We start from the raw sequence: 17,854 nt of genomic DNA on the forward strand, positions 1-17,854 counted from the left end.
CAATTTATTGAGTTTCTTTTTCTTCTCGTTTCAGATACGTGTATGCAGATACAGCGGATTCGGAGAACTACTGTGGATGAACTGCATTTTTTTTCCTTTTAATAAAATGGCTAACGAGGGCTGTGGGAAGTGGTTTTTAAAATAAAATAATTTTTCTAATGTGTCTTCTTTTTTTTTTTATAGAATTTTCAGTCTTAGTAGTGGAAGCTGTCGAATAGACGGAATCCATTACTAAGCCAGGGCTTAGCGTTAGGCCCCAATTATTACCCCGGTACCCACCGCCACAGGGGTGTTGGGAAGAGCCGGTACCAACAAGCCCAGAGCGTCAAAAATGGCACTCCTGGGCCTAGGAAGTAACAGGCTGGCGTTATTTAGGCTGGGGAGGGCCAGTAACAATGGTCCTTGCCCACCCTTGTAACGTCAGGCTGTTGCTGCTTGGTTGATATCTGGCTGAGAATAAAAAGCAGTAGTCCTCCAAATCCGCCGTAATCCTCTGCATACACAGATCTTACATGAGAAGGAAAAAGAAACACAAAAAATTTGTTGGGACATTTTTGGCGCTGTCCGCTGAGGAGAGTGCCCATAATGCAATGTCTTCCCAAACAGAGAGCCTACAATTGTTGCAAAACTACAACACCCAGCATACCCAGACAGTCATTGGCTGTCTGGGCATGCTGGGAGTTGTAGTTTAGCTACAGCTGGAGTCTCCCTGTCTGGGAGGACACTGGCAGAAGGGTCTGTTCACATTATACAAAACATAAAATGTGAACAGAGCTTCACACTTACCAACCTGGCTCCCATCTGTAGTTCCGCCCCTAATTATGTCATCACTAGGGGGCCGAGCTACACCGACCCGGCTGGGACAGCGAGGGAGGTAAGCGGACTTCATCTTCTGTATACATTATATACAGCTATCTATGGATAGCTGTATATACTGTATACCGCCCAAAGGGGCTATAGGAGCAGGGAGTCCTGTCAGTCTGGTGACAGGATTCCCGGATTCTATACAGTATATATAGTATATATGGGTACACTATGCCCCCCATGTATACTATACGGCCGGGGGAGGTGAGTAGTGATGCTCTACATCACTCCTCACCTCCTTACACTCTGTGGACCGGTCGCTCAGCATCCGACCCACAGAGTGGTATCTGTAGACAGTGAAAAAACTGCCACAGGGTACAAATTTGGCTGTTTCCACGCACAAAGACGTAGGAAAAAGTTGTGGCAGTTTATGCTGGCGTTTTTTTTAGGTGTTAAAAAAAAAAAAAACAAGTTGAATCCTAGCCCAATACTTCTTCTTCCTCATGGATCCACTTCTGACTTTGGCTCACAAACTTTTCCAAGTTAAAAAAAAAAAAAAAAATCCCATTCTGCTGCATGGCTTTTTTTGGGGAAAAAACACTGCTTCCAGATGTTAGCTAAGTACTCAACAAATTTTGAAAAAAACGCCAAAGTGACCAAAAATGCAATTTCCACATTTGCACAAACGCAAGGAAAAACGCCAGAAAAACTGCCAATACGTGGGAAAAACCTGTGGAAGTTTTTCTGGCATTTTTGCTGGCATTTTTTTTTTAAGTAAAAAAAAAAAAAAGTGAAAACCTAGCCTTAGGCTAAGTTTTCACTTGTTTTTTTTTTTTTTTTTTTCTGGCAGTTTTTGGAATACAGCCACTGCAGTTTTTGAGCCAAAGCCAGAAGTGTATTCAAAAGGAATGGGACATATAAAGGAAGGACTTATACTTCTCCTCCCTTGTAGATCCACTTCTGACTTTGGTTCAAAAGCTGCAGTAACAGTTTTCCAAAAACTGCCGTTTTTTTTTTAACTGTCATTTTACCATCAGAAAAATAAGACCATTTTTGCAGCAATCTTTTTCAAAAATGACAGCTGTATATACACTGGCCCATATCTATCAATCTTCCTGATACAAAAACTACTCAAGTTTAATTTATCATTTTTAGCATCCTTTTCTATTAAAAAAAAAAGCTGTTATTTGAGCATTTTATGGTTCAAAAAAACACTATTACATTATTGAGTTCAACAGTACTCAATGATAAAAACAGCTAAAAATCCCCACAATGTATTTATAAAATAGTCATAATTTGATTATATTAGCTTGCAGTAAAAGTGCATCCTTCTTGTGATAGACTTTCCACCATTCTATGTAATTGTTGAGTTGTTTATGTAATTTTTGTGTAGTTACGTAGGTCTAATATATGTCAGTAGAGATGAGTGAAGTTACAGTGATTTGATTCGTCACAAACTTCTCGGCTAAATTAGTTCAGCTTTCAGGTGCTCCGGTGGGCTGTAAAAGGTGGATACAGTCCTAGGAGACTCTCAGCAACTGTCAGCAATTGCCGAGCCGAGAAGTTTGTGACGAATCGAATCACTGTAACTTCGCTCATCTCTATATGTCAGTATGAACGTCTTACCTGTTTTGCCACTGCCCTAGCCAAGTCCTTACAGGTCTCAGTTTTGCCTGTTCCAGCTGGTCCCTCTGGTGCTCCTCCAAGGTTTAGCTGCAAGGCTCCCATTAATGTCCTAAGACACAAGCATAACAAATAACCGATTCTTTAATAGCACAGATTAAAATCTTATTTAACTGAAACTGCAGGATAAGTAAAACTTTAAAACCATAAAGACAAAATGAAAATAAATAAACTTTAGAGTTTAATAACTGTTAGTAGAAAATTTTAATCTATTCTTTTCCCCAATGAGCTTTTTCTACCACATTAAGGCTTGAGAGTAATGTACAAGAATAAAGGGTTTTTGGCTCTAATATAGAGGTCATTACCAGTGAGACCCATGAACACTGAATAATGTTAAGTACAAACATAATGCTCTTTACAAAAATCTTTGTCCTAGCTCAGTTTGGGAAGGAACTGAATATTATCATTTAAAAATAGATTATTGCTTATGAGAAAAATTATATAAAATGAATGATCATAAAATAAAAGATCATGATCATTATATCAGTGACTCAAAAATTATTCTGTATTTTTTATAAAAATATAAGAAATTAACTTTTCCAGCTTGAAGGTATGTTCAGCTGCATGTTTTATTTTACATGCTGATTTTCCACCGTTATTGTCAAAAAATGCTGAAAATTTCAGAACGTCCAATAACCAAACTATAATGTTTGACTCAACCCTCTTTTTTAAAGTTATTAGATCCATAATCATAATTTCTTTATTATGAATATGATAATTATAGTAATATTTTACATTTTGTTAAAGGAGTATTCTAAGATAAAAAAAAGTATTCTGTTTTTTTGTTGTTGTTTTTTTGTCCTAATCATGCACACTAACCATCTCTAGTCATACAGTGCCATATGTTTTATTCCAGCACAGCCGCATCTAAGTATTTAATTACTCTAACTCGGTCATGGATGACGAGTCTGACTCCTACAAAGTTACTGCTTAATGGGGTACTTTTTTTTTTTTTAATCAACTGGTACCAGAAAGTTAAACAGATTTGTAAATTACTTCTATTAAAAAACCTTAATCCTTCCAGTACTTTTTAGGGGCTACTACAGAGGAAATGCTTACATTTTTAGATTTCCCTGATGTCATGACTACAGTGCTCTCTGCTGACCTCTGCTGTCCATTTTAGGAACTGTCCAGAGCAGGAGAAAATCCCCATAGCAAACATATGCTGCTATGGATAGTTCCTAAAATGGACAGCAGAGGTCAGCAGAGAGCACTGTGGTCATGACTTCAGAGAAATCTAAAAAGATAAGCATTTCCTCTGTAGTATATAGTCCCTAAAAAGTACTGGAAGGATTAAGATTTTTTTAATTGAAGTAATTTACAAATCTGTTTAACTTTCTCGCATCAGTTGATCTAACCCCTTAACCCCTTAAGGACCGAGCCCTTTTTCACCTTAAGGACCGGAGCGTTTTTTGCAATTCTGACCACTGTCACTTTAAACATTAATAACTCTGGAATGCTTTTAGTTATCATTCTGATCCCGAGATTGTTTTTTCGTGACATATTCTACTTTAACTTAGTGGTAACATTTTATGGTAACTTGCATCCTTTCTTGGTGAAAAATCACCAAATTTGATGAAAAAAATGAAAATTTTGCATTTTTCTAACTTTGAAGCTCTCTGCTTGTAAGGAAAATGGATATTCAAAATATTTTTTTTGGGGTTCACATATACAATATGTCTACTTTATGTTTGCATCATAACATTTATGAGTTTTTACTTTTGGAAGACACCAGAGGGCTTCAAAGTTCAGCAGCAATTTTGAAATTTTTCACAAAATTTTCAAACTCGCTATTTTTCATGGACCAGTTCACGTTTGAAGTGGATTTGAAGGGCCTTCATATTAGAAATGCCCCATAAAAGACCCCATTATAAAAACTACACCCCCCAAAGTATTCAAAATGACATTCAGTAAGTGTATTAACCCTTTAGGTGTTTCACAGGAATAGCAGCAAAGTGAAGGAGAAAATTCAAAATCTTCATTTTTTACACTCGCATGTTCTTGTAGACCCAATTTTTGAATTTTTGCAAGGGGTAAAAAGGAGAACATTTTTACTTGTATTTGAAACCCAATTTCTCTCAAGTAAGCACATACCTCATATGTCTATGTTAATTGTTCAGCGGGCGCAGTAGAGGGCTCAGAAGGGAAGGAGCGTCAAATGGTTTTTGGGGGGCATGTCACCTTTAGGAAGCCCCTATGGTGCCAGGACAGCAAAAAAACACACATGGCATACCATTTTGGAAACTAGACCCCTCAGGGAACGTAACAAGGGGTAAAGTGAACCTTAATACCCCACAGGTGTTTCACGACTTTTGCATATGTAAAAAAAATATTTTTTTTTTTACCTAAAATGCTTGGTTTTCCAAAAATTTTACATTTTTAAAAAGTGTAATAGCAGAAAATACCCCCCAAAATTTGAAACCCAATTTCTCCCGATTCAGAAAACACCCCATATGGGGGTGAAAATTGCTCTGCTGGCGCACTACAGGTCTCAGAAGAGAAGGAGTCACATTTGGCTTTTTGAAAGCAAATTTTGCTCTGGGGGCATGCCGCATTTAGGAAGCCCCTATGGTGCCAGAACAGCAAAAAAAAACACATGGCATACCATTTTGGAAACTAGACCCCTCGGGGAAAGTAACAAGGGGTAATGTGAACCTTAATACCCTACAGGTGTTTCACGACTTTTGCATATGTAAAAAAAATTTTTTATTTTTTACCTAATATGCTTGATTTCCCAAAATTTAAAATTTTTTAAAAAGGGTAATAGCAGGAAATACCCCCCAAAATTTGAAGCCCAATTTCTCCCGATTCAGAAAATACCCCATATGGGGGTGAAAAGTGCTCTGCTGGCGCACTACAGGTCTCAGAAGAGAAGGAGTCACATTTGGCTTTTTGAAAGCAAATTTTGCTCTGGGGGCATGCCGCATTTAGGAAGCCCCTATGGTGCCAGAACAGCAAAAAAAAAAAAACACATGGCATACCATTTTGGAAACTAGACCCCTCGGGGAACGTAACAAGGGGTAATGTGAACCTTAATACCCTACAGGTGTTTCACGACTTTTGCATATGTGAACATTTTTTATTTTTTTTTACCTAAAATGCTTGGTTTCCCAAAATTTTTACATTTTTAAAAAGGGTAATAGCAGAAAACACCCCCCAAAATTTGAAGCCCAATTTCTCCCGATTCAGAAAACACCCCATATGGGGGTGAAAAGTGCTCTGCTGGCGCACTACAGGTCTCAGAAGAGAAGGAGTCACGTTTGGCTTTTTGAAAGCAAATTTTGCTCTGGGGGCATGCCGCATTTAGGAAGCCCCTATGGTGCCAGGACAGCAAAAAAAAACACATGGCATACCATTTTGGAAACTAGACCCCTCGGGGAACGTAACAAGGGGTTAAGTGAACCTTAATACCCCACAGGTGTTTCATGACTTTTGTATATGTAAAAAAAAAAATTTTTTTTTACCTAAAATGCTTGTTTTCCCAAAAATTTTACATTTTTAAAAAGGGTAATAGCAGAAAATACCCCACAAAATTTGAAGCCCAATTTCTCCCGAGTACGGCGATACCCCATATGTGGCCCTAAACTGTTTCCTTGAAATACGACAGGGCTCCAAAGTGAGAGTGCCATGCGCATTTGAGGCCTAAATTAGGGATTGCATAGGGGTGGACATAGGGGTATTCTACGCCAGTGATTCCCAAACAGGGGGCCTCCAGCTGTTGTAAAACTCCCAGCATGCCTGGACAGTCAGTGGCTATCTGGCAATACTGGGAGTAGTTGTTTTGCAACAGCTGGAGGCTCCGTTCTGGAAACAGTGGCGTACCAGACGTTTTTCATTTTTATTGGGGAGGGGGGCTGTGTAGGGGTATGTGTATATGTAGTGTTTTTTACTTTTTATTTTATTGTGTGTTAGTGTAGTGTAGTGTAGTGTTTTTAGGGTACAGTCACACGGGCGGGGGTTCACAGTAGTTTCTCGCTGGCAGTTTGAGCTGCGGCAGAAAATTTGACGCAGCTCAAACTTGCAGCCGGATACTTACTGTAATCCTCCGCCCATGTGAGTGTACCCTGTACGTTCACATTGGGGGGGAACATCCAGCTGTTGCAAAACTACAACTCCTAGCATGTACGGTCTATCAGTGCATGCTGGGAGTTGTAATTTTGCAACCGCTGGAGGCTCCGTTTTGGAAACAGTGACGTACCAGACATTTTTAATTTTTATTGGGGAGGGGGGCTGTGTAGGGGTATGTGTATGTGTAGGGTTTTTTACTTTTTATTTTATTGTGTGTTAGTGTAGTGTAGTGTTTTTAGGGTACAGTCACACGGGCGGGGGGTTCACAGTAGTTTCTCGCTGGCAGTTTGAGCTGCGACAGAAAATTTGCCGCAGCTCAAACTTGCAGCCGGATACTTACTGTAATCCTCCGCCCATGTGAGTGTACCCTGTACGTTCACATTGGGGGGGGGGGGAGAAACATCCAGCTGTTGCAAAACTACAACTCCAAGCATGTACGGTCTATCAGTGCATGCTGGGAGTTGTAGTTTTGCAACAGCTGGAGACACACAGGTTGTGAAACACTGAGTTTGGTAACAAACTCAGTGTTTTGCAACCAGTGTGCCTTCAGCTGTTGCAAAAGCTACAACCCCCAGCATGTACGGATAGCGGAAGGGCATGCTGGGTCTTGTAGTTATGCAACAGCCGGAGGCATACTACATTGGCTGGGGATGCTGGGGATTGTAGTTATGCAACAGCTGGAGACACACTGGTTTACTACTTAACTCAGTGTGCCTTCAGCTGTTGCAAAACTACAACTCTCAGCAGTCACCGACAGCCAACGGGCATGCTGGGAGTTGTAGTTATGCAACCACCAGATGCACCACTACAACTCCCAGCATGCACTTTAGCTGATTGTGCAAGCTGGGAGTTGTAGTTACACAACAGCTGAAGGTACACTTTTACATAGAAAGAATGTGCCTTCAGCTGTTGCAAAACTACAAGTCCCAGCATGCCCATAAGGGCATGCTGGGAGTTGTGGTGGTCTGCCTCCTGCTGTTGCATAACTACAGCTCCCAGCATGCCCTTGTTGCATGCTGGGAGCTGTTGCTAAGCAACAGCAGGAGGCTGTCACTCACCTCCAACGATCCAGCCGCACAGGTCAGTCCCTCGTCGTCTCCGCCGCCGCTGCTCCTGGGGCCCCGATCCCAACAGGGACGCCGGGGATCGGGGTCCCCAGCACCGGGGGTCGTCTTCCCGCACCCGCTCACGTTCTCCGGCGATATGCCGGGATGCCTGCTGAACGATTTCAGCAGGCATCCGGCTCCGGCTCCCCTCCGGCTAGCGGTGGGGGCCGGAAATGCTCAGGGCGTATCCATACGCCCTCGGTCCTTAAGGACTTGGAAACGGGGGCGTATGGATACGCCCTATGTCCTTAAGGGGTTAAGGACCGGGGGTTTTTCTGTTTTTGCATTTTCATTTTTTGCTCCTTGCCTTTAAAAAATCATAACTCTTAAAATTTTGCACCTAAAAATCCATATGATTGCTTATTTGTTGCACCACCAATTCTACTTTGTAATGACATCAGTCATTTTGCCCAAAAATCTACGGTGAAACGGAAAAAAAAATCATTGTGCGACAAAATTGAAAAAAAAACCCCGCTGTTTTGTAACTTTTGGGGGCTTCCGTTTCTACGTAGTACATTTTTTGGTAAAAATGACACATTATCTTTATTCTGTAGGTCCATACGATTAAAATGATACCCTACTTATTTAGGTTTGATTTTGTCGGACTTCTGGAAAAAATCATAACTGCATGCAGGAAAATTAATACGTTTAAAATTGTCATCTTCTGACCCCTATAACTTTTATATTTTTCCATGTATGGGGCGGTATGAGGGCTCATTTTTTGCGCCGTGATCTGAAGTTTTTAATAGTACAATTTTTGCATTGATAGGACTTTTTATTCATTTTTTAATTATATAAAAAGTGACCAAAAATGCACTATTTTGGATTTGGAATTTTTGGGCGCGCACGCCATTGACCGAGCGGTTTAATTAATTATATATTTTTATAATTCGGACATTTCCGCACGCGGTGATACCATATATGTTTATTTTTGTTTTTATTTACACTGTTATTTTTTTATGGGAAAAGGGGGGTGATTCAAACTTTTAATAGGGGAGGGGTTAAATGATATTCATTCCCTTTTTTTCCCACTTTTTTTTTGCAGTGTTATAGCTCCCATAGGGACCTATAAGACTGCACACACTGATCTTTATCATTGATCACTGGTTTCTCATAGGAAACCAGTGATCGATGATTCTGCCGCATGACTGCTCATGCCTGGATCTCAGGCACTGAGCAGTCATTCGGCGATCGGACAGCGAGGAGGCAGGTAGAGGCCCTCCCGCTGTCCTGTAAGCTGTTCGGGATGCCGCGATTTTGCCGCGGCTATCCCGAACAGCCCACTGAGTTAACCGGCAGCTTCTACTTTTGCTTTTTGCCTTCAGCTCTGAGCGCGCGGCTAAAGGGTTAATAGCACGCGGCACCACGATCGGTGCTGCGCGCTATTAGCGGCGGGTCCTGGCTTCACTATGACACCGGGCCCGCCGTGATATGATGCGGGGTTACTGTGTAACCCCGCGTTATATCACGGGAGCAGGACCAAGGTCCTTAAGGGGTTAAAAACAAAAAAGTTTTCCATGGGAGTACCCCTTTAATGTCAGAGAATGTGAGTTCTGTAACAGCTGAGTCAAGATGACATCATAATGTGGTGACCCACGGTGTATGGCGGGATCACGGGTGTAGCGGTGTAGGGCCAGATGGCATTAAACCCTGGGGCAAGATGTTTTAAACCCCTAGTGTTCGAGACGCCAGAGTGGTTTTTGGTGCCGAAATCCCACGAACGATATCTTCGCTATTCCAATGGCTAGTTAAGTAAGGTAGAGTCCACAATGGTTTAACGGAGCATTTACTGAGTTGAGACAGATGGAATTATCTTCACAGCTAGGCCAGATTCCCAGAGAGGTGGTCAGGAACCCAGAAGGTCCTCGCAGCTTGCTGGGACTAATTATACTTGTAATAGACTTGAGACAATTATCTTGAGGCTTGACTTTATGCAGCACTTGACTATTTGAAGTGACAGCAGACATAGACTTTGATTTACTTGAATGACTGTAGCTTTGTGGCCTTCCAGATGCTGGTCACTGGTACTGAGATCTCTGGTGGTTGCTGTGCTTAGTAGCAGGTGGTAAGAGAAGAGAGAGAATAGTAATGGCCACCCCTTTATATAGTGGGGTGCTGGACTTGGGCCCATTGGTCAAGTTGAGGGTCATAGGTTAACCTGTTGCTCTCTGGGTAACATCCTTTGACAACATAACTTAACATGTGACAATCTCACAGGTCCTTCAGACATCTCACAGAATCTCACAGGTCCTTCAGACTAGCTACACACCAGGACACTGACCACACATAAGGTAGGATACATAACATTATAGAAACAGCAGAAGAGACCCTGCAGTAGAGCCCCCAGGTCACCCAGGGACTCAACCTAAAAGGGCCTAAGTGTAGTGCAGGACCATGTCCTGTACTAGGCCATTACAACAATCTACCAGATACCCTCCTTATAGCTTCCAGACCCCTACCCATCCAGATCTGTATGCTGACGCTATTTCAGTATATTTATTGGTTATATAACCCTTGAGGCTGTGTTACATATGTGATTTTGTTGTTCTTTTCAGTTTTTGCTATGATTTTCCCAACATTTTGAGAAAAAATATTACCGCAATTGTGCAAATTACAGTTATTTTTACCACGATTTTAGAAAATCTGAACAAAAACAACCAATACGCAGTAAAAATGTGTAAAAAATTCTATAAGAATCTAACTTGTGAACCCAGCCTAAAGACTTCAGATCTGCATAAACCACCTCAATTGTGTTTATAGGTCAAATTAAAGCATTGATTAAAACAGTCTTAAAGCAATATTTATGGACAAAACTAACTTTGAAGAAGAAAACACGTCAGCACACAATGTAAACTGATCTCAACCAACTTAGGAGTCTAATGAGTTTACCTGGGTAAACGCCAGCACTCGCAGCATAATTAGATGCCCAGCTGCAGTAATCAAACACCACACTTAAAGCTAGAAGATTCATGAGAAATGTAGGCAGCATTACAGAATCACTTCAATGATATAATTGTAAACCAACATGGAGCCAATCTCATGCTTGCTACATCAGCAAAAACAGGTAAGTACAAGTAACATAGTTAATAAGGTTGAAAAAAGACCAGAATCCATCAAGTTCAACCTATAGCCCTGATGAGTGCCTGCTGAGTTGATCCAGACCCTCATACTAGAGGTAGAAATTTCTCTCGACTGCAAATATGGCAATCAGAATAAATCCCTGGATCAATGTTCTGTCCCTATAAATCTAGCATCCATAACCTGAAATGTTATTACTCTCCAGAAGTCTACATTATTCTAAGAGCTGGAATCCTCCATGATGCTCTGAATGGGGTTCCAACTCCTTTGTTTCGGCAACTTGTTTAGTTTGTTCTCTTTGGCAGCTCCATAGACAATGAATGGCGTCACAACTCCATTTAGGATAAAAAAAAGTCAGGGCCTCGTTCTGGAAATAAGCTTGAACCCCCTATGATCTTACACGTATCCATTATTCTGTAGATAGGAAAAAAGTTAATTGAGAATATGCCTTTAATGATAACATTATAATATACTTAGAGATTAGCGAGCCAAGCCCAGAGAACTTGGTCTCCCTCAGAACTTGTGGTGATAGCGGCTCACCGAGCATTGGAACTCTGCCAGGCTTGGCTCCTGCATTACCATGTCCAGTTGGTGCATAATTAATCACAATGAAGAATGCTTTTGCAGCTAAAAGTAGAAAGCAAGATAGAGTTTTAGATCCTCTAGGCTCCGTCACAGGGAGCACAGAAAGAACAAGGGGGATCGGATCTAAGGGTAAGCGGAGAGAAGTCAGGCGGTGGATCTAGTCTAACATTTGAGAGAAAAAGGTAGAGAGAAAGGGGCACGACAACCAGATCACACTCACTCTTTTTTACACTGCATATACTATCAATCTACCAGACTAGGTTCTTCCAAATAAGTTGAATAAGCACTATATGTCTTCACTCTCTCCACATATTTAATATGTATTTTGTATAGTAATCAGGAGGAGGATAGTAGCAATAGTAGTAGTAGTAGTACTTTACATAAGGTGATTGGATGTGCAAAATATAACCATTTTATGCCTCAGCCCTCATAGTGATAGTACAGTAATCGTGAAGTCTATATCCTGCTGATTCAGGATATTTGCTTTCAGTACTGTTAGGAGGACAGCTGACATATAGGGCTTTCAGTCCAGTCCTGTTTTGCTGAAAAGCCTCTTTGCAAGGATGGCAACAGTTTGGGTTGGTGAAAAAGTAACGAGGAAAAATATCCTAATTTGCCAAAACTAGCAAGATCCGACTTGTGTATACCAGGAATCCCCCACAGCACATCTTCTCTGTACCAGGCAAAATAGCAAGTAAGAAGAAAGAGATTCTCAGACCTAAGCATGTGGATATGCTATCTTTTATGTTTTTTCACTGCACTGCAAAGTTTTTGTGATGATGACACTTCTCCATTACTTTTGTAAAGGTTTGTGTATGTATTCTATAAAAAAAATTCTTCTTTACATATTTATTTAATTAGTCAATTGATCAAACAAATATTCGGTCAACTAATGTAAGGAAAATCTGGCAAGGATGGTGAGCTGTATGTTTTCTTGCTTGCGCACAGACAGGCATATTAAGCCCTTAGAGGAAAGAGATTAGGTGCCACACTCATAGACCCTCAGTAAAAAAAACAGAATGGGGGAATTTTCATCTTCCAAGAAGGAGAATTGGATTTATTATAGGGAGAAGCTTTGCAGTCAGCTTGCCGTAACTTTCTTGCGCCAAACACCTGTTACATGTGGGTTCACTCCCCGTTGAGTCAATCATCCACTCCCTTTGCAAGCATTGCAAGAGGCAGGAGCAGCAGTTGCAGCGGCATCTACCCATTGGAGTACATGATGATAATGTTTTCACATCCGGTATTCCATGACATGAAATGAATAGTCCCCACAGGGATGTACATCACCACCTGAACAACTAGGATAATACATGCCTGAGCTGTGCCCTTTATCTAACAGACACCATGTTCCCAGAGCTCATGGACTCCTGGGTTACCAGAATATTCCATTGGTCGGAACTTGCCTAGTGTGCCAGGATTTTCTGTCTTATCAAGACCTCTAGTGTTGAGTGCAGCAGGCGGTGTCATAAACCCCCATAAGTAAGCAAGATTGTTGAGTTGAATCAGGCATAGATTAGTGAGGCATTCAAACATCCTGTGCCAGATGTTGCTTATTATACAATTCTACCACCACCTCTGCTGTCCACCACTGCTTGCTGTCCTGTCCTCTGGCCACTATAACTCCTACCAGTCTGCCACTGCCTGCTCTCCGCTGCCATCTACAACTCCCACCAGCCGATCACTGCCTGCTGGCCACTGGCTATTATAAGTCCCACCAGTCCACAACTACCTGCTCTCCTGTCCGCAGGCTATTCTATCTACAACCAGTCCACCACAGCTTTTTGTCAGTTGGCTACAAATATTACTAGTCCACCCTTGCTGCTTCTACTAAAAGCTAGGCCTACACATGCACAATCCATGATCCCCAAAAAAGTTTGTGTCGTAACTTTCCAAACTCAAAACCAGTTGCTAATCCTAAAAAGAGATAATTTATGGAATGCTTGGAAAAATCTATGGCATCTTCTGCACTTGCCACATTCAAAACCTAATCCCTAAAAGGCATACATTTCTATATGCTTGGAAAAAGTCATTGCGTCTTCCGATACACCAATTCACCACAAACCACACTCTTTTGGAGAGTTTAATGAGCCCGCTCAACTGAACATTTGAAAAGTTTGCCCAACTCTAGTTATAGTGCGGTGTCCCGGTACCGCATCCTATGCGGTCCCTTTATGAGTATGGGTCCCCATAGCCAGAGTCCCTAGGACATAGGGGTCCATGTTGTATAGTGTACCCCTTGTCACCTTGTCTATTCCATCTAGTAAACCAGTAACTTATGCAAGGTTTATGTAAATATAGTTATATAAATGTAAATTAATAGTTAATTACCTGCGTGTAGCGTACCAGGACCTGCGGGCCACGTGACTAGGTGAACTCTATGGTATTTCTGCTCAAGGATCTGTGGAGGTCCCTATGACGTATGCAATACCATCATTCTGTGTACGAGTGAATGACAGGTATTCAGACCAATCAGATTCACCCCGCCCCTGCCCATATAAGGGAGCGGCGGCCATTATTCTCTCTCTTGTTCCTGGGCTGTCAATAGAGAAGGACCTGCGCAGCTATTCTGGCAGTGAGATAGGCCTGAGCCTTGCGGCGACGGCTGATCAATACTAAATCGAGAGTGTATCAATCCCCAGACACTCTGCAGTATCACCGGACCTAATCTACCCCTAAATCCGGACGGATCTGCAATATTTACCCTAAATTCAGAGACTTTCTAAATACCTCAAGGTCCGCAATAACTGTCAGTCACTGAGCAATATAAGGACTGTTATATTAGACTGTTACTGTCCTTGTGGACCTTCAGTCATTTCATGCACCTATCGTTACTGGGAAGGGCGGCGATAGGCCGGAGAATTACCTCTGCATACTAGCCCTCAGCCTGGCGTCATAAACTATAGGGTTAACATTAACCCCTTATATACCGATACAACATCCCCACTACTATACACGCCCCAAGGGCTACCACAATAGTGTAACACCCCTTTTTGTGTATTACATTTATTGTAACCATGCACCTGTATACATGCATTGTATATTTTTAATTTCTTGCTCTTCACTCCATCAGGCTTACCCCAACATCAAAAGGCTTGTTTGCCATTATGGAAAAATTACTTTTTCCTTATATCACAAACCTTAACTCCTTGCAATTACTTCTTTCAATAGACTCACATTTTATGGTTATTCAGTTTGTGTTGTAAAACTTGCTTTGCTAAATTATATGTAAGTAATTTAAGCAGATGTAGAATAAATGATAGTGCTCGTAAATATGCACATAAAGTGATTTTTACCTTTTCACCCTGTAACCACCTTAACATACTTTCTTGTAATAAATTCATGCATCTTGTTTTGCATGTCTTGTTTTCTGGCATTGTATGAAGAGTAGTGTCCTGGATGAGTTACTTACGTCTGTATGATGCCCTAAGAATGGTGACCTAGGCGTACTATTAAGAGGACTGGAAAACAAGTTCCCATGCACAAACATCTTCTCTGTGAGTCTTCTCAGACATCTTGCAGACTTGACAGCCTACACTTCACATACTTATCTGTATTCTTATTGGCTCTAATAGATGTAAGGCTAGGTTTAAATATGTATCCAGCATAGGTGAATTCAGCCTATATCTCTACGCAACTGATGCCACAACTGATGACAAGTTGTCATCAGTTGTATGGCATCCAGCGTCCATTGTTTCTGGACGGCGGACAGGGGAACGCATCAAGCTGCCTGTTCGGTGCCCTCCAGCATGTCCAACCATCTGGCATCAAAATATAGATGCTGGATGATTATGAAATGTCCCATTAAAATGGATTGGATCATTTCTATCATCAGTTTCTCTCCAGTGCACGCCGGAGGGAAACTGTGCCGGACAACTGACTCATGTGAACCCAGCCTAACTGTGCCTATCAGTTTGAATTTAATAGGAAGTTGTGCTGTTTTTTTTTATCCAGTGACAACTCTTTATTGAATTAAAAATGTTCATCTTATTTGACGATTATGACAACATGCATCTAACCGGATAATAAAGTCACGATGCATTTCTTTTTTTTTTCTTTTTTTAAAGGACAACTCCATGCTATGGGACTTTTTATCCAGTTACATCCAGCAATACAAATTACAATTCACTGAACAGTTACTACATTACCATGACAGCAGGTATGCCAACAAAAGTTTTCCAGCCACAGCATTCTTTTTAGCATTTGCTAAACTACAACAGACAGATCTTGTAAAATCTCCTTCATTCCTATTCACATTTTAAGGGAACATTTGAGTTTTATCTCCCTTATTCTTTTCACATTTGGTTCCTAGTTTATACTGTGAGGACATGAAAACATTTTTATTCCTGTTTACGCAAAGGTCAGCATGTGCTGCGTTAAAGAAAATGTGGTAAATAAATGGCTGCACGACCATAAACGACAGGTGGTATTTGAATCACTCTGGTTTTGTAATTTTGAAGCTACTTTAAATGTATTAGCTCTGCCAGAAACAAACAAATCACAAGCAAACTTGCTGTCTGCATGAACATAGCTACATTAATTGTTGTCTAGAAATGGCAGCATGACATTATTTCAGTAAGACACCAGTAAGACACCAAAAGACATTAAAAGAAATGTTATCTGGCAGGAGGGCATTTTTCTAAAGTTCCTATGGTGAATCATTGTGCTAACTTTGTACTAGCTAAATATTTTACTTGAAAGGAAGGTATTAATATTATAAAAAAGAAAAGTTACTTCTCAAGGTTGCTACGATACACAGAAAGCAAACATTGTTTCAGGCTGATACTCAATAGAAACAGCATACAGTATGCATTGTATACACTGCATACTAAAAGACTAGTAAACTTGAAAAAAAAATTTAAAATACAAAGTTAAATGTCTAGGCTACATTGTTAACCTTCAAATAAATGAGCAGACATAAGACAGTTAATCTTTTGTAAGGTTCCGTTCTGTCAGCTTGTAAAACTGAAGTTAAAGTATACAAAAATTATAATTATTATGCTTCCTTATATGCGAAAGCAGCTTCCATGCTGTAAAAAGACATTCTGCCTTATAATGGATATTTGGCAAATCCACTTTAATGCCTAATAATAATAATCCATTAATCAAAAACTGTAGCGCCATGTAGTGGATATTAGTAAACAAGTCTGTTTGAATGTGTACAGTATTTTCACATAAATATATATATATATATATATATATATATATATATATATATATTTACGAGAAAATACTGGACAAATTCAAACAGACTGGTTTACTAATATCCACTACATGGCGCTACAGTTTTTGATTAATGGATTATTACTATTAGGCATTAAAGTGGATTTGCCAAATATCCATTATAAGGCAGAATGTCTTTTTACGGCATGGAAGCTGCTTTGGCATATAAGGAAGCAAAATGATTATAGTTTTTGCATACTTTAATTTTAGTTTTACAAGCTTCCCGAACAGTGCAAGCACTCCTAATCTGTCCTCTGTCCCCCTGCCTAGCACTGCCTATTTAAGTTTGCTCTGCTCTGCCCACTTACCTATGCCTGAGCAATTGTTGTTTCCTTGAATCCATAGTAAAATTGTGCTATATTCCTTATCCTGATTTCCACGTATGACCTGTGTCTGCTCCTTTGATTCTGCTTCTGCCCGATCCCTGTGTCCTGCACCAATTTTCCTGTTTCTGATCTGAACTGCCTTGCTGGACCCCTTAGTGCTTTGCATTAGTGTCTTATGCCCCACTGGGCCAGCTGTTATGCACACTTGAGCCACTCTTGGGAACTGATCCAAACCAATTTCCTCCAAAATGGGCAGAGTCAAAAAAGAGGCGCTTGAAACCGAGGTGAGAGTAAAACTTATACTTTATTCCCATAATGCAACGCGTTTCGCTGGGGTTGCGCTTCATCAGGCATGAGAACTAGAACATGGTGTGCAGTTTATATAGGGAAAATCCTTAACCCTTTCAAGGGCGGAAAAGGATTAACCCCTTACAATTTACACTTAGGCTGATATTATATCATTGCAAAAATGGACACTAAAATCATATGCAAAGATCAAACAAAGATATACATATGTCAGTAAGACAATAGGTCATACAAAAAATTATATATATCAAAAATATAAAAGAGATTTATATAAAAAAAATGTAAATGTATATATACAAAAAACGTATAACTATAACTTATAAAAAAACAATCATTAAAAAGGGGGCGAAAAATATGTCTTAACGCAAGACGGGAGTCTAAAAAACTAGTGGATTCATTGTTTGTGGAAAGGTTATTTAGTGTCGTTTCCCCTGGAACCTCGTGTATGGTGATGTTTAAAGTGTCATCTCCTGATGAAATAGAGCTCAAAGAAAGCTCGGTGGGATGTATAACATCACATGGTTCAATGATCGTAAATGCTCTGTCTGAACAGTCCCTAGTTATGGGTTTAGAATTATAACTATTCACAGAGGATGGGACCACAGGTACTGATCAGATCACTAAATCACTAAATCAGTACCTGTGGTCCCATCCTCTGTGAATAGTTATAATTCT

General features: G+C 40.5%; 1 protein-coding gene across 1 annotated transcript in view; it reads right to left on the reverse strand.

Moving 5' to 3' along the window:
- Positions 1 to 17,854, reverse strand: part of LOC130369339 (dynein axonemal heavy chain 3-like) — a 919,716-nt gene that overhangs the window by 830,599 nt on the left and 71,263 nt on the right. Inside the window, exon 5 of the mRNA XM_056574479.1 lies at positions 2,431 to 2,539. Coding sequence (XP_056430454.1) covers positions 2,431 to 2,539 — 109 coding nt within the window. The remainder of the gene's footprint in view (positions 1 to 2,430; positions 2,540 to 17,854) is intronic.

Source organism: Hyla sarda, chromosome 4, assembly GCF_029499605.1.
Source record: "Hyla sarda isolate aHylSar1 chromosome 4, aHylSar1.hap1, whole genome shotgun sequence".
NCBI classification, from domain to species: Eukaryota; Metazoa; Chordata; class Amphibia; order Anura; family Hylidae; genus Hyla; species Hyla sarda.